Source organism: Symphalangus syndactylus, chromosome 10, assembly GCF_028878055.3.
Source record: "Symphalangus syndactylus isolate Jambi chromosome 10, NHGRI_mSymSyn1-v2.1_pri, whole genome shotgun sequence".
In the NCBI taxonomy this organism is placed as follows: Eukaryota; Metazoa; Chordata; class Mammalia; order Primates; family Hylobatidae; genus Symphalangus; species Symphalangus syndactylus.
This window is the reverse complement of record NC_072432.2, coordinates 82,414,191-82,436,969: the sequence shown is the minus strand read 5'-3', so window position 1 is coordinate 82,436,969 and position 22,779 is coordinate 82,414,191. Positions and strand designations below refer to the sequence as shown.

General features: G+C 40.4%; 1 protein-coding gene across 5 annotated transcripts in view; it reads left to right on the top strand.

Annotated features, from left to right (window-relative positions):
- Positions 1-22,447, top strand: part of SPMAP2L (sperm microtubule associated protein 2 like) — a 75,796-nt gene extending 53,349 nt beyond the window's left edge. For 4 of the 5 annotated variants that reach the window (XM_063610448.1, XM_063610451.1, XM_063610450.1 and 1 more), the window contains 5 exons: positions 4,189-4,303; positions 12,266-12,397; positions 16,665-16,840; positions 18,939-19,955; positions 22,364-22,447. In XM_063610448.1, the coding sequence (XP_063466518.1) occupies positions 4,189-4,303; positions 12,266-12,397; positions 16,665-16,840; positions 18,939-19,053 (538 nt within the window). In that variant the 3' untranslated portion in view covers positions 19,054-19,955; positions 22,364-22,447. Of the gene's footprint in view, positions 1-4,188; positions 4,304-12,265; positions 12,398-16,664; positions 16,841-18,938; positions 20,426-22,363 lie in introns of those variants that run through there. The other variant, XM_063610449.1, reaches the window with a different exon arrangement.
- The last annotated feature ends 332 nt before the right edge of the window (positions 22,448-22,779 follow it).

The window sequence follows — 22,779 nt, the reverse complement described above, 5'->3', positions numbered from 1 at the left end:
TTAGGCATGAAAAAAATAAAAAATAAAAAAAAAAATAAAGGGCATCCAGATTGGATAGAGAGAAGTAAAACCATCTCAAGTCAGAAATGACATGATCTTGTACATAGAAAATCTTAAGAAATCTATGTAAAGACTATTAGAGCTAATAAATTAGTTCAAGAAGGTGCAGAATCCAAAATCAATACAGAAAAATCAATTGTATATCTACTATCAATGAACAGTCTGAAAATGAAATTAAGAAAACCAATTTTGGCCAGGTGCAGTGGCTCACGCCTATAATCCCAGCACTTTGGGAGGCCGAGGCGGGCAGATCACGAGGTCAGGAGATCGAGACCACGGTGAAACCCCGTCTCTACTAAAAATACAAAAAATTAGCTGGGCTTGGTGGCGGGTGCCTGTAGTCCCAGCTACTCGGAGAGGCTGAGGCAGGAGAATGGTGTGAACCTGGGAGGCGGAGCTTGCAGTGAGCTGAGATTGCGCCACTACACTCCAGCCTGGGCGATAGAGCGAGACTCCGTCTGAAAAAAAAAAAAAAAAGAAAACCAATTTTGCAGTAGTATCAAAAAGAACAAAATTATACATATGAGGAATATTGCTCAGCCTTTAAAAGGAAGAAAATTCTGACACATTCTACAGTATGGATGAACTTTGAGGACATTATGCTAAGTGAAATAAGCCAGTCACAGAAAAGACAAATACTGTATGATTTCACTTATCTGAAGTACCAAGAGTAGTCAAATTCATAGTGACAGAAAGTAAGATGGCTGTTGCCAGGGAATAGGGAAGGAGGAAACGAGGAGCTTAACATAATGAGATCTCGTTTTCTACTAAAAATAAAAAAAAATTAGGCCAGGCATGGTGGCTTACGCCTGTAATCACAGCACTTTGGGAGGCTGAGGCAGGCAGATCACCTGAGGTAAGGAGTTCAAGACTAGCCTGGCCAACATGGTAAAACCTTGTCTCTACTAAAAATACAAAAATTAGCCGGGAGTGGTGGCGTGCTCCTGTAATCCCAGTTACTTGGGAGGCTGAGGCAGAAGAATTTCTTGAACCTGGGAGGCGGAGGTTGCAGCGAGCTGAGACTGTGCCATTGCACTCCAGCCTGGGCAACAATAGTGAAACTCCATCTCAAAAAAAAAAAAAAATTAGCTGGGCATGGTGGCACAAGCCTGTAGTCCCTGCTACTTGGGAGGCTGAGGCTGGAGGATTGCTTGAGCCTGGGAGATCAAGGCTGCAGTGAGCTGTGATGGTGCCACTGAACTCCAGCCTAGGTGACAGAATGAGACCCTGTCTAAAAAAAAAAAAAATAATAAAGAATAATTCCAGCTTCCTTTTTTTCATAGAAATTGATAAAGTGATCCTAAAGTTCATATAGAAATGCAAGGGACCTCAAACAGCCCAAAACATTCTTGAATAAGAACAAAGTTGGAAGACAGTTTCTCATTTCAAAACTTACAGAAAAGCTGCAGTAATTAAGACAATTTGTTACAGGCACAAGGATAGACATTTAGAGCAATGAAACAGAATTGATAGTACAGAAGTAAACCCCTACATTTATGGGCAATTGATTTTTGGCAAGGGTGTCAAGGTAGTTTAATGGGGAAAAAATAGCATTTTCAACAAATGGTGCTGTGATAACTGGCTATTTGCATGCAAAAGAATGATGTTTGACCCCCACATCATACAAAAAAATTAACTCAAAATTGATCACAGACCTAAATATAAGAGCTAAAACTATAAAACTCATAGAGAAAAACACAGGCATAGTTCTCTGTGATCTTGAGATAGGCAATGGTTTCTTAGATATGACCTTTGGTGTCGTATCTTAGCTATGACCTTTTGTTGTCATATCTAAGCTCATGTGACAAAAGAAAAAATAAATTGGACTTCATCAAAAGTAACTTTTATGCGTTAAAGGACACTACCAAGAGAGTGAAAAGACAACCCACAAAATAGGAGAAAATTATTGAAAATTATATATCTGATCAGGGACTAATATTTAGAATATATAAAAGTAATCCTGAAAACTGTACAATAAAAGACAAATAACCCTATTTTTTAAATGGGCAAAGGATTTAAATAGACGTTTACCCCAAAAAGATATACAAATAGACAAGAAACATATGAAAAGATGCTCAGCATCATTTGCCTTCCTGGAAATGCAGATTAAAATCACAATGAGATACCACTTCACACTTACAAGAATGGCAGGGATAATGATAAGAAATAATAAATCAACAAAAAAAAAACATGTCGTTGAGGATGTGGAAACATTAAAACCCTTATACATTTCTGGTGGGAATGTAGAATACTGCAACTGATATAGAAAACAGTTTTTCAGTGCCTCAAAATGTTAAATATAGAGTTATTATGTAAGCCAGCAATTAGACTCCTAGACATGTACCCAAGACAATTAAAAACATACATTCACACAAAACTGGTTCACAAATATTCCTAGCAGCATTATTCATAATAGCCAAAAACTGGCAACAATTCAAATGTTCATCAATGGATATGAATAGATAAACAAAATGTGGCAATCCATATAATGGAATATTATTCAGCCATAAAAAAGAATGAAGTATTGATACATGAATCTTCTAAACATGCTAAGTGAAGGAAGGCAGACACAAAAGGCTACATATTTGTATGAGTCTATTTATTTGAAATTCCTGTCTGGGTGCAGTGGCTCACACCTGTAATCCCAGCACTTTGGGCAGGTGCTCAGAGGTGGGCAGATCACTTGAGGTCAGGAGTTCGAGAACAGCCTGGCCAACATGGTGAAACCCCATCTCTACTAAAAAATACAAAAATTAGCCAGACATGGTGGCGTGTGCCTGTAATCCCAGCTACTTGGGAGGCTGAGGCAGGAGAATCGCTTGAACCCAAGAGGCGGAGGTTGCAGTGAGCCCAGATAGTGCTACTGCACTCCAGCCTGGATGACAGAGTGAGACTCCATCTGAAAAAAAAAAAAAGAAAAAAAAAAAAAGAAATTCCGGAATAGGCCAATCCATAGATCCAAATCCATAAAGACTGAAAGTAGATTATTAGTGGTTCCCAGGATTCTGAAATTAGATAGTGGTGGTGGTTGCATATCTTTGTGAAAATTTTAGAAACCACTGAATTGTATACTTTAAAAGGGTAAATTTTATGGTATGTTGATTGTATCTCAGCAAAAAAAACAAAACCCAAACTAATAGTCTACGTCTAGAGAGTAATCATGTATTTATTTGAGAAAAAAAATATTTTCCATATTAGGCTCATAGGTTTGTCATTTCATTGGTAGGTTTTTGATTAGGGAAAGAAATATGTAGGGAACAGCCTATGAAAATTGGCCAAGTGGCTGGCAGTTATGACCAGCACTATCTCAAATCATACTACAGAGGAGACTGGCCATTGCAGAGGGGCCCTCAGTAGTGACTGGAATTTTTATTTCAGAGATTTAAGAGGAGGAATTGGTATAAAATGAAGTGTTTTTCATAATGAAGGTCACAACTCATTCATAACAGATCATAAAATCAATTTCAGTTTTTTTCATAATGAAATTAAATTAAAATTTAAAAATTAGAATGCATTGTATAGGGTATTATTTCATAATAATTTTGGTTTCAGATACACAAACACATTTACATATACTGTATCACAGTATAAAATGTATTACTATTTTTTTTTTTGAGACTAGGGTCTTACTTTGTCACCCAGGCTGGAGTGCAGTGGTGCAATCTTGGTTCACTGCAGCCTTGACCTCTTGGGCTTAAGTGATCCTCCCACCTCAGCCTTGCAAGTAGTTGGGACTACAGGCACATGCCACCACACCTGGCTAATTTTTCTAGTTTTTGTAGAGACAGGATCTCACCATGTTTGCCTGGCTGGTCTCAAACTCTAGGCCTCAAGCAATCCTCCCACCTCCACCTTTCAAGGCAGAGGGATTACAGACATGTTGGGATGCCTGCTGGGGATTACAGACATGAGCCACTGTGCTGGCAAAAATGTACTTCTTACTGTGGATCATAGTAAAAAAATTTTAAGAAACACCAATCTGATAGAAAGAGCATGACTGTGGGATAGATGTTCCTAAGATAGAAGCAGTGTATATAATCGATTAGAAGTTGATTGTAGCCATGGAAAATCCAATTGTTGTTTCTCCATCCAACTGTTATAATATTTCATGTTTCCATTTGCATATAGACCCTTCAGTGATAACTCAGCAAGAGATTCTCTTCGAATCTCTGATCCTTCTCCCCGGATATTACAACTCTCAGTAGCCAAAGGCACAGACCCAAACTATCATCCTTCAAAAAAAGTAAGTGTGCCCTTGTGGAAGAAACAGTTCCGATTGACTTGTAACATGCTGCCTACTCTCTTTTTCTAGATGTGTTTTCCTTTCTTCCTGTTTATTTTTCCCTCTTATCAAATGAACTTTTCTGACTCTTTCCTCCATGCCTAATGTATCAGTCAGGATTGGATCAGAGAAGCAGAACCACTATGGATGATGTAGAATACAGGATTTATTATAGAGATTAGCCCTTCAGCAATTGTGGGAACTGGTGGAGAAGCCTGTGGAAGGCTGTTATGGCAGCTGGGACTTGAGTCTGGTTATACATCTAGAAGCAATGAGATATAATGGGGCAAGTCAGCAGTTCCCTGGAATATGTCTATGATAGGGGAAGCCTCTATGGGTTCTTTAGGCAGGGAGGGTCTAACCTCTTCAGATAGAGGAAAGGTTGATTCTACTAGCAAGGGAGGCTCAGCAGTATTTTGGGGTTTAAAGTCCCCAGCTTCATTGGAATCTGCCCATATATCCCCATTCCAATGTTCAAGGCCCACTCTCGTCCAATCATTGCTCTAACTTTAATATAAAAGACTGTTCAAATTTGGAAATTCAATTTTCACTATAATTCACCCACTCACAAAATTAGATTCTGGGTCTGGTTTTCAGAATGTTCAGCCCTGTGCTGTTAGAAGATAAGGCTTTCAAAATTTTAGGGAAGTCATAGAAGCTTTCTGGTTCTGTACGTGGACATTACCATGGGATTTTATTTTTTTATTTTTTAAGACAAGGTCCCACTCTGTCACCCAGGCTGGAATGCAGTCATGTGATCACAGCTCACCACAGCTTTGACCTCCCAGGCTCAAGTGATCCTCCTACCCCAGCCTGAATAGTTGGGACCACAGGTGCATGCCACCACAATCAGCTGATTTTTACATTTTTTTGTAGAGACAAAGTTTTCTTATGTTGTTCAGGCTAGTCTTGAACTCCTGGGCTCAAGCGATCCTCCCACCTTGACCTCCCAAAATGCTGGGATTACAGGTGTGAGCCACTGCACCTGTCCTACAGTTGGATTTTTAAAGGCCTGAACTTACCATTTTCTTTTCTCAAGTTCTTCAGTTCACTTAGAAGCAACCAAGCAATCCTACTGCACTTATTTATTTCACTAAAATGTTTGCTTGCAGCAGCTGCTTCATCACCCAAAGCCTTGCTTTCTGTTTTGCCACTGCATGCAATGGACTACAGTGTACTTTTTTTCACCACTAGCAATAGGATCATTAATGCCTTTAAATCTAATCAGTTTGGAAAACAAACTCCAGATAATCTAAAACCAATACAAAGAACCCAGGCTTAAAGTTCTCATCTAGGTGTCTGTTGCTTTATGCCAAACCACCCCAAACTTAGTGGCATAAAACAACAATGATTTTATTATGTTCAAGGATTTTATGACTGAGAAATTCTGACTGGGCAAACAGGTATGGCTTTTCTCTGCTCCATGACGTCTGGGGCCTCAGCTGGGAAATCTGTAATGCCTTGGGTGTCTGAAATGGTGGAGGGCTGGAATCATCTGGAGGCTCCTTTACACTTGTCTTAGCCAGCTTGGGCTGCTGTAACCTAAAACCATCGTCTGGGTAAATTAAACAAAAGATATTTATTTCTCACAGTTCCGGAGCCTGGGAAGTCCAAGATTAAGATACTGGCATATTCTTTTCTTGGTGAGGGCCCACTCCCTGCCTTGCAGACAACCACGATTTTGCTGTATACTCACATGACCTCTTCTTTGTAGGTTCTCAGAGAGAAAGATCTCTGGTCTCTCTTCCTTTTCTTATAATGACACTAATCCTATTGTGGGGCTCCAGTCTCGTGACTTCATCCAAATCTAATTACTACCCAAAGTGCCCCACCTCTTAATTCAGTCACTGAGGGTTTGGGCTTCAACACGTGCATTTCAGAGGGACACAAAGTCAGTCCACAATAACACCTGTGTGTGGTGCCCAGGCTGGGATAATCTAAAAGCTAGATAGACTCAGTTGGGACTATCTATAGGAGTTCCTTCATATGGTCTCTCCATGTGGCTTAGACCTTTCTTGTCAGGAGAGCTGTTCTGAGAAGGAATATACTAATATGGAGTGTCTGAAGGGTGAATATTTTGAGAGAACAGGTGGAAGCTGCATGGTTTTTATGGCTTGGCCTTAGAAGTCACATAACGTTACAGCAGTCATACTCTGTTTATTGTTGTAGTTACAAGTCTGGCCAGATTCAAGGGGGCAGGGACACAAACCCCACCTCCCAGTTGAGAGAAGTGTCAAAAAATTTATAGGCACTTAAAAAAAACTGCCACACCCAATGATGTAAGCTTTTTAGGTATCCTTGAGCATGGATTTTATATGCAAAAAAAGACTGCTTAGAGGTATGCTATAAATAATCAATAATCTCATTTTTTAAATTTTCAAATTTAAAAGTTGATTTTTCTTAGGCTTTTAAGTTTGGCTTGCAAGTTTTATTATTTTATTTATAATTCCAGCAGTTTTTAACAATTAATTTTAAGAGCCCTAAATAATTTTTTTTACAAAGCTGCCCCTAAAATGTTTATTTTATAAATTTACCTTTTACACTTTATTTTCATTCAACTTACTCATTTTACAGTGCATAAAACAATTGTACTCTATCCATTCTTCCTTGGTCCATTGATTGATTGATTGACTTCTTCATTCAACTTTTTTCTTTTTTTGTGATTTTTTCCATAAGTTGTTGGGGTACAGGTGGTATTTGGTTACATGAGTAAGTTCTTTAGTGGTGATTTGTGAGATTTTGGTGCACCCATCACCCAAGCAGTCTACACAGCACCATATTTGTAGTCTTTTATCCCTTAGCCCCCTCCCACTCTTCCCCCCAAGTCCCCAAAGTCCATTGTATCATTCTTATGCCTTTGCGTCCTCATAGCTTAGCTCCCACATATCAGTGGGAACATACAATGTTTGGTTTTTCATTCTTGAGTTACTTTACTTAGAATAATCGTCTCCAGTTTCATCCAGGTCACTACAAATGCTGTTAATTCATTCCTTTTTATGGCTGAGTAGTATTCCATCCTATACATGTACCACAGTTTCTTTATCCACTTGTTGATTGGTGGGCATTTGGGTTGGTTCCATGATTTTGCAATTCTGAATTGTGCTGCTATAAACATGCATGTGCAAGTATCTTTTTCAAATAAGGACTTCTTTTCCTCTGGGTAGACAGCCAGCAGTGGGATTGTTGGATCAAATGGTACTTCTACTTTTAGTTCTTTAAGGAATCTCCACACTGTTTTCCACAGTGGCTGTACTAGTTTACATTCCCACCAGCAGTGTAGAAGTGTTCCCTGATCACCACATCCACACAAACATCTACTGTTTTTAGATTTTTTGATTACGGCCATTCTTGCAGGAGTAAGCTGGTATCGCATTGTAGTTCTGATTTGCATTTCCTTGATCATTAGTGATGTTCAGCATTTTTTCATATGTTTGTTGGCCATTTGTATATCTTCTTTTGAGAATTGTCTGTTCATGTCCTTAGCCCACCTTTTAATGGAATTGTTTGTTTTTTTCTTACTGATTTGAGTTCGTTGTAGATTCTGGATATTAGTCCTTTGTCGGATTTATAGATTGTGAAGATTTTCTCCCACTCTGTGGGTTGTGTGTTTACTCTGCTGACTGTTCTTTTGCGGTGCAAAAGCTCTTTAGTTTAATTAAGTCCCAGCTATTTATCTTTGTTTTTATTGCATTTGCTTTGGAGTTCTTGGTCATGAAATCGCTACCTAAGCCAATGTCTAGAAGGGTTTTTCCAGTGTCATCTTCTAGAATTTTTTTTTTTTTTTTTTGATATGGAGTTTCACTCTTGTTACCCAGGCTGGAGTGCAATGGCGTGATCTCGGCTCACTGCAACCTCTGCCTTCCAGGTTCAAGCGATTCTCCTGCCTCAGCCTCCCAAGTAGCTAGGATTACAGGCATGCACCACCATGCCAGGCTAATTTTGTATTTTTAGTAGAGATGGGGTTTCTCCGTATGGGTTAGGCTGGTCTCAAACTCCCAACCTCAGGTGATCCGCCCACCTCAGCATCCCAAAGTGCTGGGATTACAGGCGTGAGCCACCATGTCTGGCCATCTTCTAGAATTTTTATAGTTTCAGGTCTTAGGTTTAAGTCCTTAATCCATCTTGAGTTTATTTTTGTATAAGGTGAGAGATGAGGACCCAGTTTCATTCTCCTACTTGTGGCTAGCCAGTTATCCCAGCACCATTTGTTGAATAGGGTGTCCTTTCTCCACTTTATGCTTTTGTTTGCTTTGTTGAAGATCGGTTGGCTGCAAGTATTTGGGCTTATTTCTGGGTTCTCTATTCTTTTCCATTGGTCTATGTGCCTATTTTTTTTTCTTTTTTTGAAATGGAGTCTTGCTCTGTCACCCAGGCTGGAGTGCAGTGGCACAATCTCAGCTCACTGCAATCTCTGCCTCCCAGGTTCAAGTGATTCTCCTGCTTCAGCCTCCTGAGTAGTTGGGATTACAGGCACCCACCACCACACCTGGCTAATTTTTGTATTTTTAGTCGAGGCAGAATTTCACCATGTTGGCCAGGCTGGTCTCGAACTCCTGACCTCAAGTGATCTGCCCGCCTTGGCCTCCCAAAGTGCCGGGATTACAGGTGTGAGCCACTGCACCCGGCATATGTGCCTATTTTTATACCAGCACCATACTGTTTTGGTGACTATGGCCTTATAGTATAGTTCGAAATCAGGTCGCGTGAGGCCTCCAGATTTGTTCCTTTTGCTTAGTCTTGCTTTGGCTATTCAGGCTCTTTTTTTGTTCCATATGAATTTTAGAATTGTTTTTTCTAATTTTGTGAAGAATGATGGTGGTATTTTGATGGGGATTGCATTGAATTTGTAGATTGCTTTTGGCGGTATGGTCGTTTTCACAATATTGATTCTACCCATCCATGAGCATGGGATGTGTTTCCATTTGTTGGTGTCATCTATGATTTCTTTCAGCAGTGTTTTTGTAGTTTTCTTTGTAGAGGTCTTTTGACTCCTTGGTTAGGTATATTCCTAAGGTTTTTTGCTGTTGTTGTTGTTTCAGGTTTTTTTTGTTGTTATTGTTTTTGTTTTTGTGTGTGTGGCAGGGGGGTTTGTTTTTTGTTTTTTTGCAGCTATTGTAAAAGTGGTGGAGTTCTTGATTTTTTTCTCTGCTTGGTCACTGTTGGTGCATAGAAGAGCTACTGATTTGTATACATTAATCTTGTATCCAGAAACTTTGCCAAATTCTTTTAGTAGTTCTAGGAGCTTTCTGGAGGAGTTTTTAGGGTTTTCAAGGTAAACGATCATGTCATGCAAACAGTAACAGTTTGACTTCCTCTTTACTGATTTGGATACCCTTTGTTTCTTTCTCTTGTCTGATTGCTTTGGCTAGGACTTCCAGTACTATGCTGAAGAGGAGTGGTGAGAGTGGGCATCCTTGTCTTGTTTCAGTTCTCAGAGAGCTTTCAACTTTTCCCCATTCAGTGTTATGTTGGCTGTGGGTTTGTCATAGAGGGCTCTTATTACATTAAGTGATGTCCCTTGTATGCCGATTTTGCTGAGAGTTTGCTGGATTTTGGAGAGTTTTAGAGAGTTTGTCAAATGCTTTTTCTGCATCTATTGAGATGATCTTGTGATTTTTGTTTTTAATTCTGTTTATGTGGTGTATCACATTTATTGCCTTGCATGTGTTAAACCATTCCTGCATCCCTGGTGTGAAACCTAGGTATTAAGTTCAAAATTATGCATGGCTAAAAGGTTCATTCAATGTGCAAGATAAGCAAATGGATTGTAAGGTAATGAAGTATAAAAAGTTCATTCACATAGTTTCAAATGGTACTTTTTGCAGCTACCATTTAAGAAACTAGCATTTTTCAAGTTGTATCAAGGAAGAATATCCACAGTTATCTGAAAAGGCTCTTGGGCTCAATCCATCCTCCTGCCTCAGCCTCCCAAACTGCTGATGTCACAGGCATGATCCACCACACCCAGCCTTGTGGTTCTTTCTAAGTTGAAAATTACATTAAGGAAAGGAACTGTATCTTATTATCCCTATAGTATGTGTCTTAATACTATAATTGACTAAGAAATATTTGTTTAATAACTTGAATAAGTACATGATTATTTTAAGTCTTTTTAGATCGTAAGCCTTAATTGAAAGCAATGGTTGTCATATATTTCTTTCATTTTCCCAGAGGCTGAGAGGAGAGAAAGCTTTATTCATGCTTTAAAATGCTTAAAATGTTTAATTAGTACTTTGTTGTGTCGTACAAAGAGGTAGGATCTTCAGTTTGAATGTTACCTCTACCTCTTACTATGTAAACTTAAATCAATTAATGAATCTCACAATATCTTGGTTTCTGTCTTAGAGAATTAGAAATAAAAATGATACCCGAGGTGATGAATAAATGATTCAATATGTTATGGTTTGATTTGTGTCCCCATCCAAATCTCATGTAGAATTATAATCCCCAGTGTTGGAGGAGGGGTCTGGTGGGAGGTAATTGGATCATGAGAGTGGATTTCCCCCTTGCTGTTCTTGTGATAGTGAGTGAGTTCTCAGGACATTTGGTTGTTAAAAGTGTGTAGCGCCTTCGCTTTTGCTCTGTCTCCTGTTCCCACCATGTAAGATGTGCTTCCCCTTTGCCCTTCCACCATGATTGTAAATTTCCTGAGGCCTCCCCAGCCATGCCACCTGTACACCCTGCAGAACCATGAGCCAACAAGACCTCACTTTACAAATTACCCCGTCTCAGGTAGGTCTTTATAGCAATGCAAGGATAGACTAATACACAAAACATGTGAAACACTGTCGGTGTTAGTGTCATCATCATAATCATCATGAATTAAATAGCACAAAAAGGAATTTGATTAATATACAAAACATGTAAAATTTGACTAATACACAAGACTAATAATACACAAAACATGTGAAACACTGTCAGTGTTAGTATCATCATAATAATAATCATCACCATTTAACCCACAGTTAAAGCCCCATTTTATTTCCAGTTATTGATTATATTTTCCTTCAAAGTTTTGTGGTAAGCTTTGATTTTGAATACAAGTAGTTTAAATAGAAGACCATGTAATTTGGACAAATTTCCACAATTCAGATAGTGAAGAATAACTTGGGAGTCTAGTGGGGAGATGTATGGTTCTGCTTATTGCTTTGGCTTCTTTTTCTTATCTATTCCAATTAGAAGAGAGACACTTAAATTCACTTTAAGCATGGTGATTTGTGATAATATGAGCCCCAATTCCCAAAAGGCAAAAATAATTACGAACAAAGCTAAGTCACCCTTTATAGCAGGGATTCCCCAACCCCCAGGCTGTGGACCAATACCGGTCTGTGGCCTGTTAGGAATCAGGCAGCACAGCAGGAGGTGAGCAGGAGGGTGAGTGAGCATTAGATTCTCATAGGAGCGTGAACCCTATTGTTAACTGTGCATGCAAAGGATCTAGGTTGTGCTCTCCTTATGATAATTTAATGCCTGATTATCCAAGTTGGAACAGTTTCATCCCCAAACCATCCTTTTCCCAACACTGTCCATGGAAAAATTGTCTTCCATGAAACTGGTCCCTGGTGTCCAAAAGGTTGGGGACCACTGCTTTATAGCATTCTCTTTTGGTGGGGCTGAGCCTGGCCTCTTGGCTGAGTTTATCATTACTATTTATCTCTGAATCAGTTATTTGCTATTGCCTCAATGTCTTTAGTTTAACAGTTAAGTTCTTGAAAAGCTGCGTTGGAATCCATGCAATCTAGTTTGAGAAAGATAGAAATTGATCCTTTCAGCTGTGATTATATAGGTTACTGCAAGATTCCCACCCTTTCTGCTGGAGTGTTGAGAAGTCTGGCCCAGAGGTCAAATCATACTTTGTAATCTTGAACTAGATAGTGTTTATTATTTGATGCTTACAAGTACTGTTTTATTTTTCTCCCCTAGATGCAAACCAAGATTTCACTTTCTACCCTGAGCGCGATTGCAACTCCAAGAATTGTAGAGCTTGCCCACCCAAGGATCAAGTTAGAGGGTGTGTGCTATGAAAGACAAAGAAGTGAACTGCCCATCCTTCCTGTAAGCCATAACTACCTTGGTATCCTTCAGCTCACTTTTTGGCTGCTCCTAGGGTGCTATTTTGCCTCTACAGGGCATAGCCCAAAGTCACTAGAAAAGATAATCTGGGAAGAGTGGTCTGTGGCAGGAAGAGAGACTAGCTACATGATAGGGAGAGAGGGAAAAGAGTAGAGCACCAAGAGCGTGGGCTTTGGAGTTCAGTTTTGGAGCTGGATTCAAATCGCAGCCTCGTCACTACAAGCTCTGTGATGTTGGGACAACCTTCCTGAGCCTTATTCATTCAACAAATATTTGGATGCCTACTGTGAGCCAGGCAGTGATCCCAGTGAACAATTTGGAGCTCTATGCTAATCAGGGGAGACAAACAATAAATTGGTCAATAGGTAATGTCAGATCATGCTAAATGCTATGAAGAAAATAACATAGAAAACAAATGACTATGGGGCGGGGTGGTAAGATACTTTGCCTATGGTAGTCAGTGAAGGCCTCTCTAAGGAAGGAACATTTGAACTGAAACCTGACTGATAAGAAGGAGTCAACCAAGTGAAGATCTAGAAGAATATTCCAGTAAAGAGAAGAGTACATGCCAAAGTACTAAAGTTGGGATGCACTTGAAGTTGGGTGGAGCAAGGTGAGCTAGAGAATTCTGGAGATAGCCATCCTCACTGAGTGGTCTGCTGTGTTGAGCAATAACAGGTAAGTCATGGCACTCAGCACAGAGCCTGGAACCTTCGATGGCTTCCCTCCCTCTTCATCCTTGACATTCCCCACCATCAATTGCAGTGCCAACTTGGTGCCCTATTCCAGTTGGGTTTTCAAAAAATATCTAATGATCATGTTGCCAAAAGAGGTGGGACCAGTTTCACCCTGTTTCAAGGAAACTGAGGATTTAATACGGAATTCTATTAGGAAAGAAAACCATTCTGGAAATCAGAAACCCTTGAATGAGTGTCTTAAGTTTACTAAAGCGACTTGTGGCTGTCAGTCAAATGACTTTATTCTCAGTTTTTTTGGTATGTAAAAAGGGAAGTAATGCAGATCTTTCCTTAATTGCTAGGATTGTTTGGGTTTATTTTATTTTTTAAGGTCTTTAGAAAAAAGGAATACCACTGCAGAAAATCATAGTCTTAGAACCCGAAACAAATCTGCACCAGTGCAATGCAGAACACTTTCAAGACTAATGAGAGTGGTGTTAGCTGTCCACCCTAATTCTTTTGTTTGTTTTTTTGTGGTGGTGGTGGTTTTTTTTAGACAATGTCGTGTCTTGCTCTGTCACCCAGGCTGGAGTGCAGCAGCACGATCATGGCTCACTGCAGCCTCAACCTTCTGGGCTCAAGTGATCCTCCCACCTCAGCCACCTGAGCAGCTGAGACTACAGGCATGTGCCCCCAAGTTTTAAAAATTTTTTTGTAGAGACAGGGGTCTCACTATATTGCCCAGGCTTGTCTGGAACCCCTGAGCTCAAGTGATCCTTGTGCCTCAACCTCCCAAAGTGCTAGGATTATAGGTGTGAGCCATCATGGCTAGCCCCACTCTAATTCTTTTGAGTGAGCATTTTAAAGAGAATAGTAGATGTCATCCTAGATATTTTACCAATAAAGCAACATAACAGTAAGGCAATCTGGTAGATGTGGTTTTTAAAGTAAGACCAAAAGGACTCAGTCAATATATGTTTATTTAGCACCAACTATGTGCCAGAGCCAATTTTAGCTTTTAGCAAACAAGTAATTCCCCTTGAGCAGCTTATATTCTAATGGGGAGAAATACAGACAATAAACAAAGTGATAAATGAGCTGATGTGGGTGTTGACATGTGCTATGAAGAAGATTAAGTAAGTCCTGCAGAAGAGGGTAATTAGGCTGACTTGTCTTGGCTGGTCAGGGAAGACCTCCTTGAAGAATGTGATATATGAGTCTAGAGACTTGAGTGAGGGGGAGGAAGCCAAGCCAAGGCTGAGGGAAGTTTTTTTTCCAAGGAGAAGTAGCAAGTGCAAAGGTCCTGAGAGGGAAGGAGCTGGTCCAGGGGCTTTGTGTGGCTGGAATCACAGGGATCAAGGGGAGGAGGGGAGGAAGATGAGGTCAGAGGGGTGGGGCAGCAGGCAGATCATGTAGGGCCTTGTAGGCCACAGAAGGAGCCTAAGTGATAGGGTTTGGCTCTGTGTCCCCACTCAAATCTCACCTTGAATTGTAATAATCCCACATGTCAAGGGAAGGACCAGGTGGAGATAACTGAATCATGGGGGTGGTTCCCCCATGCTGTTCTCCTGATAGTGAGTGAGTTCTCATGAGATCTGATGGTTTTATAAGGGGCTTCCCTCTTTGCTGGGCTCTCAACACTCTCTTGCCCACCACCATGTAAGATGTGCCTTTGCTCCTCCTTTGCCTTCTGCCATGATGGTGAGGCCTCCCCAGCCACTCCCCAATGGAACTGTGATTCCATTAAACCTCTTTTTCTTAATAAATTACCCCATCTCAGATATTTCTTCATAGCGGTATGAAAATAGAATACACTAAGTGTGTGTATATATATATATATATATATAAAATTATTATTATTATTTTGAAACAGGATCTCACTCTCTCACCCAGGCTGGAGAGCAGTGGTGCTATCACAGCTTATTGCAGCCTCAACCTCCCTGGGCTCAAGTGATCCTCCCACTTCAGCCTCCTGAGTAGCTATGACCACAGACGTGCACCACCATGCCCAGCTAATTTTTTTTTGCTCAAAATTATTATTTTTTATTTTTAAAAAAATTTTTTTCACTTTAAGTTCCGGGATACATGTGCGGAATGTGCAGATTTGTTACGTAGGTATACATGTGCCATGGTGGTTTGCTGCACCTATCAACCTGTCACCTAGGTTTTAAACCCCACATGCATTAGCTATTTGTCCTAATGCTCTCCCTCCCCTTACACACCCCCTGCCCCTGACAGGCCCTGGTGTGTGTTGTTCCCCTCTCTGTGTCCATGCATTCTCATTGTTCAACTCCTACTTATGGGTGAGAACATGTAGTGTTTGGTTTTCTGTTCCTGTGTTAGTTTGCTGAGGATGATGGCTTCCAGCTCCATCCATATCCTTGCAAAAGATATGATCTCATTCTTTTTTACGGCTGCATGGTATTCCATGGTGTGTATGTACCACATTTTCTTTATCCAGTCTATCATTGATGAGCATTTGGATTGGTTCCAGATATTTGCTATTGTGAATAGTGCTGCAGACACTTCTCAAAAGAAGACATTTATGTGGCCAACAAATATATGAAAATAAAACTCAGCATCACTGATCATTAGAGAGATGCAAATCAAAACTACAATGAGATACCGTCTCACACCATTCAGAATGGTGATTATTAAAAAGTCAGGAAACAACAGATGCTGGCAAGGCTGTGGAGAAATAGGAATGCTTTTACACTGTTGGTGGGAATGTAAACCAGCTAATTTGTTTTTCTTTTTTTTTTTGGTAGAGATGCGGTTTTGCCATTTTGTCCAGGCCAGTCTTAAACTCCTGGGCTCAAATGATCTGCTCACCTCAGCCTCCCAAAGTGCTGGGATTGATTACAGGCACAAGCCACTGTGCTTGGCTGAGCCTAAGTATTATTTTTAGCAAAATGGGAAACAATAGGATGTGTTTATTTATTTATTTATTTGAGACAGCTTCTCACTCTGTTGCCAGGCTGGAGTGCTGTGGTATGATCTTGGCTCACTGCAACCTCCGACTCTCTGGTTCAGGTGATTCTTCTCCCTCAGCCTCCCAAGTAGCTGGGATTACAGGCACACGCCACCACACTCAGCTAATTTTTGTGTTTGTAGTACAGACGGGGTTTCACCATGTTGGTCAGGCTGGTCTCAGACTCCTGACTTCATGATCCGCCCACCTCGGCCTCCCAAAGTGCTAGGATTGCAGGTATCAGCCAACGCACCCGGCCCAGGATGGGTTTAAAGCCTGGTAGCAATATGATCTGATTTGGGCTTTAGAAAGTACTTAGCTCATGAAGTTATTGTGATGATTAAGTGGGAATGATTTAGGTAAAGCTTAGAACACTGTCTGGCTCACAGAACACACTCATTACATGTTCACTCTCTCCCTCAGTAACTGTCATGGAAGGCCGCATTGTACAGGAGCAAGGATGGAAGCAGAGAGACCAGTTATGCGTCTGTTGCAGTAATCCAGAAGAGAAACGATTGTGACTTAAGTAGGGATACAGCTGTAGACATAGAGAAATGTAAAATTTGGGATATATTTTTGTGTCTCTTTGTTTCCACTATAGGTAACTCCTGCTGCCATGATAGCTAAACCTAGCCCCCGAACAATAGCTCTAGCGAAGTCCAAGTCTGTTCATCAAGATTATCTACCTGACCGTGATGCCCACTGGCCAGTATCTTACGCTGCTACTCATTCCAAAGCATCGCCCAGGATTCAGGAACTAGCTAATCCAAATAAGAGGTGTGTCAATTTCAGGCTAAAGTGGGACAGGAAAGGCTGGGATTCTGGGGAGACGGAGAAAGTTGACCTAATAAGGCAAAAGAAAAGAGTTGTAGAAATACGAAAAAAATTTCAAAAATATCTTACTTAATGAATTACATTTATTATGATACATCTATGGTCTTCTTACCCTAAACATAAGGCTGCAGTTAAAAGGTTAGTGGACTAGGTATTGCAACTTAGATCTAGGATGGGGCAGGTGGATCACACCTGTAATTCTAGTGCTTTGGGAGACCAGGGTGGGAGGATAGCTTGAGGCTAGGAGTTGGAGACCACCCTGGGGAACATAGTGAGACGCTGTCTCTACAAAAAATTCTTTAAAAAAATTGGCCAGGCATGGTGGCTCATACCTGTAATCCCAACACTTTGGGAGGCAGAGGTGGGAAGATCACTTGAGCCCAGGAGTTTGACACCAGCCTAGGCAACGAAGTGAGACCCCATCTCTTCAAAAAAATACAAAAAATTAGCCAGGTGTGGTGGCATGTGCCTGTAGTTCTAGCAGCTTGGGAGGCTGAGGCAGGAAGTCATTGCTTGAGCCCAGGAGTGAAGTTACAGTGAGCTGTGATCTATAACACTGCACTCCAGCCCAGGCAACAGAGTAAGACCCTGGCTCTAAGAAAGAGAAAGGAAAAAAGAAAAAGAAACTTAAGATCTAGGAGACAGTCTGATAAGTATGTGTATGGAATTATTTATCTAACATATATTATTAAGTCAAACAAGTTCTAGAGCACAGCCTGTAATATGTTGCAATTTATGTATGAAAAAAGACACGGGCCATATATTTGTTTGCATATGCCTATAGTATCTCAGAAGGGTATACAAGAAGCTAGTAACAGTGGTTGCCTTTGGGGCCTAGGGAACTGGGATAGGAGGAAGACTTATTTTTCAGTAAATAGGCTTTTGTATTTTTCCAGTGTTTTGCATCATGTACGTGTATGGCCTAATTCAAATAGATAAGAATACATAATTAACAAAGAGAAACACTGCCTCTCATTTCTGTTTATTTTTTGGAGGACCTCTTAACTTGCCTGAGCCTCAATTAATTTTGTTACCTTGACGGATAACATCTGATCCCTCTTTTAAAGCATCAGTAGCAAAACCTAGGAGAGGCAGAAAAAGTTGTGGAAGTCTTGAGCTCAGGGAAAAGGAAATATGCTAGTCTTATATAATGACATGCTTAAAAGGCTACAATGTGTTTATCCTTTAAAAAAAATAAATTTGCCATCAGATGAAATGAAGCTCATTCTCTGTTCATTAAAGAGAAGAGGGTGGATGCATTGGCTCACACCTGTAATCCCAGCAGTTTGGGAGGCCAAAGCAGGCAGATCACTTGAGCCCAGGAGTTTGAGACCATACTGGGCAACATGGTGAAACCCCGTCTCTACTAAAAATACAAAAACATTAGCTGGGCATAGTGGTGCACGTCTGTAGTCCCAGCTATTCGAGAGGCCGAGGTAGGAGAATCACTTGAGCCTGGGAGGAGGAGGTTGAAGTGAGCAGAGATCGCACCACTGCACTCCAGCCTGGGTGACAGAGTGAAACCCTGTCTCAAAAAAATAATACAATAAAATAAAAAATAAAGAAAAGAGAAGAATATGATCAAGTGCATTATCAAGGTTTTATCCTGGTGACAAAATTATTATTTGGTGGTAAGGTGCTAAGAGTGGCCAACTTCAAAAATTTTATTTTCTTAAGTCTACCAGAGAATACTCTGGCTTGTTTTAACATTGTCAAATTATGTTATGGTAAATTATATATAGGGGATACAAACTCAGGTCTGTCTGATTCCAAAACTCAAGTTCAGGACTAAGCAACTTCCTGAATTTACTTTCTGGGGAAAGAGAAAAGGTTTTGGAATCTGAGAGACATGCAAATCTGGATTTGTCCGTAAATTCATTCAACTTCATTTAACTGAGTCTTTCCTCATCTGTATAGTGGAGGTCATGAAAATAAAATGGGATAATATCATAGTACATAACATACAGTGGATGCTTGAAAAACATTAGTTACCTTCTCTGTTCATCTTATTTCAGGTCGATTTCTTTTTCCCCTGTTTCAGGGCTCCTGTGCGTATTGTGTATTATGATCCAGATGTCTTTAAAGTCAAGCCAGCTGCTTTGAAAGCACAGTGTTCTCAAAGGATCCGGGAGCTGTCACAACCTCTTACACGTTAAATACAGAAAGCCACAACAGTCAGACCCTGGTTATGTATCTAGAACACATATTAGATGACTTAGTTCCCTGTTGTGGTACTGTCAGTTTACATTCACCCCTTGCTTCCCCTCCCACAAAATGAGACCTTTAGGGAAAACCACCATGATCATTAAATAGCAATTGTTGCTGTTACCTGTCGCTGAATCTTTAGCAGATTTGAGGACTCCAGCATGCAATACATGAGAAAATGAGAGACTGCCTTATTATCCTTACTGTTCCCTTACAAGCATCTTGGCTGCCTCATTGCTGTAGCTGACCTGAAGAAACACTCTTCCTTATATTTGTGGGTTTTGCTTTTCCTTTCCCAGTGAGTTCCATGTTCCCCAATAGCTGATCCTGCCTCAGTCTCTTCTCCAGTAAGTCCTGGGAAATGAAATCATTCTTTGTGTTATTTCAGCATTCCCTTATTACTTAGAAAAAACACTGAAAAAGTGAAGCTCTTTTGGAAAAATTGAAATACTTTTTATAATCTGTAAATATAATTTATAATTGAAATTTAGGGAGCAGGTTACCTTAATGATGATGTCATCAATCTCTGTTCCTTTACTCATGCCAGAGTCGCTTACTATGAATGAGAGAAAAAGCAAGATGTTTGGTAAGCATTAAAATTATCTGTAAAATTGCATCTGCCCAGAGTTTTATTCTCTCTATAGATCAGTATTTTACAAGTTAAACTAACTTTTATGGGGCATATCTAGATTTGCATGAAAATGAACGTACTTGAAAGCCAATTTTACAGATCAATGAGTTCTACCTTTAAGGTCTTTGTGTTACAGAGGGGTGATACCACATAGTAGTTTTGAACTTGAGTTTTGGAATCAGATAGAACCTGAGTTTGTCTCTGTCATGGATTGTTTACCAGGTATGTGATCTTAAACAAACTTCCTAACTCCCTGTGCCGCAATTTCTTTATGTAGAAAATGGGTTCCTGCAGCATTCTTGTAAAGATTAGATGATAAAATGTATATAATAAAGTATGAATTTGAAACAAAAATTTTTATTTGGAAATTTAGCTGTGGCTGGGCACAGTGGCTCATGCCTGTAATCCTAGCACTTTGGGAGGCCGAGGCGGATGGATCACGAGGTCAGGAGTTCAAGGCCAGCCTGACCAACATGGTGAAACCCGGTATCTACCAAAAATACAAAAATTAGCCTGGTGTGGTGGTACATGCCTGTAATCCCAGCTACTCAGGAGGCTGAGGCAGGAGAATCGCTTGAACTCAGGAGGCAGAGGTTGCAGTGAGCCGAGATTGTGCCACTGCACTCTAGCCTGGGTGATACAGCGAGACTCCATCTCAAAAAAAAAAAAAAAAAGAAAGAAAAGAAAAGAAATGTAGCTGTGTTTCACATGTTTAAAACAGCACAATTCACAATTACAAAAATATGGAACCAACCTAAATGCCCATCAACCAACAAGTGGATAAAGAGAATGTGATATATGTGAACCATGGAATACTCTCAGTCATAAAACAAAACAAAATAATGGCATTTGCAGCAACTTGGATGGAGTTGGAGGCCATTATTCTAAGTGAAGTAACTCAGGAATGGAAAACCAAACACTGTATGTTCTCACTTATAAGTGGGAGCTAAGCTGTGAGGACACAAAGGCGTAAGAATGATACAATGGACTTTGGGGACTCAGAGGGAAGGCTGGTAGGGGGCTGAGGAATAAAAGATTACATAATGGGTACAGTGTACACTGCTCGAGTGATGAGTGCACCAAAATCTCAGAAATCACCACTAAATAACTTATCTATGTAACCAAAAACTACCTGTACCCCCAAAGCTATTGAAATTAAAAATAAGAAATTTACCTGTGTTAGCCTTCTAAGGGTACAGTGGCATAATTCATATCAGTGGGGAAAATATGCCTTGATTCTTACATTAAATGAATGTCTGTTGAGTGTCTTTGCTTTGCCAGGCCCTGTGCTTGGCACTGGAGATAACATAGTGAACCAAACAGATACGGGTTCTGCTCTCATGGACTCTTTAGCTTATTGGGAGAGATGATTTCATTAGAATATTCACCAATAAATGTAAAATTACACTAGCAAGTACTATGAAATGGTGTTATGAAATAACAGAATAGAGAACTTTGATCCCACGGGAAGGTGAGGGAAGGCTTCTCTAATGAAGGAACAACTGGGTTGGATGCTGAAAATTGAGTAGGACTAACTAACCAAAGAGGATACAGGAAGGCATTCCAGGTAGTGGGAACACATGTTAAGTGGACATTTGTTGATTTTTGGATCACTCTGAATTCATTCTTCCTCCTTCCGATAAGAACTGCCCATTTTCTCTTGGAGAATTACTTTCTCCTGGTTGTTTAAAGCTTTATGGGGATTTCTATTCAAGGTTTCCTAGCCGAGGTATGGACATGTAACCCAAGTCAGCCACACCCATTGAACTGTCTTCTGGGACTGTGGATCTTAAGCATAGTGAAGCAAGGATGATGGAGCTGATATTTCCCATATAGGTGCCCTGATGAGACTTTATTTTTCTCCTACCATCTGTGTCCCTGGTGCTGTTCTGACTCCTATCCTGGTGCTTCGGCTATTCCTTTGATGCCGGAACTGCCTTCCAGTAAATCCCCTGAGGTAGATGGAAGGATGCATCAGGGACTGAAAGATTGCCAGTGTGGCTCAAACAGAAAGAAATAGGAGGTTGTGTGAAGCAAGAGGAGGCTGGAGGATGGGAACCAGACCAGACCACGTAGGGCACTGGAGGACAGGTTAAGGATTTTAGTCTTCATCCTAAAACCAAAGGGAAGCTATTGAAGTAATTTAAGCGTAGGCATGATGTGATCAGGGTTGGCTTTTGAAGAAATGGTTCTGACAAATAAATTGGGAAGGGGGCAGTGGAGGTGGGTAGGCCAAGTCAGGAGGTTATTTAGTACATCATTTGAAAGGTGAAAATAATTTGTTGGTACCATAGTGGAGATGGTAAGAAGTGACAGGCTCGAGAGAGATTTAAGAAGGTGGATTTATGGGATTTGATGATGGGTTATATATGGGAAGTGGGAGAGGAAAGAATTCAAGATAACTTCTGGATTTCTAGCTTATGAAACAGGATAGAGAGTGCTCTGGTTTGAATGTTTGTGTCCTTCCAAAATTCATGTTGAAACCTAATCCTCAATGCAATAGTATTAAGACGTGGGGCTTTCAGGAGGTGATTGGGTCAGGAGGACTCTGCCCTAATAAATTGGATTAGTGCCCTTGTAAACGGGCTTGAGGGAGTGAGCTTATCCCTTTTCTCTTTTTGCCACGTAAGGATGCAGTAAGAAGGTGCCGTCTTGGGAGCAAAGAACAATCCCTTACCAGATACCGAATCTATTGACACCTTGATCTTGGACTTCCCAGACTCAACTGTGAGAAATAAATTTCTGTTCTTTATAAATTAGCCAGTCTTTGGTGTTTTGTTATAGTAGCCCAAAAAAATTGAGGCAGAAAATTAGTACCAGGAGTGGAATACTGTGTAACAAATACCTAAAAATGTAAAAACAGCTTTGGAACTGGTAATGGACAGAGACTGGAACAGTTCAGAGGAGGAGGCTAGAAAAAGTCTGTATTGCCATGAATGGAGCATTAAGGGCGATTTCTGGTGAGAACTCAGAAGAGTTGTAGAGAAACCCTCAATCTTCTTAGAGATTACTTAAGTGGTCACGAACCAGAAAGTTGGCAGAAATA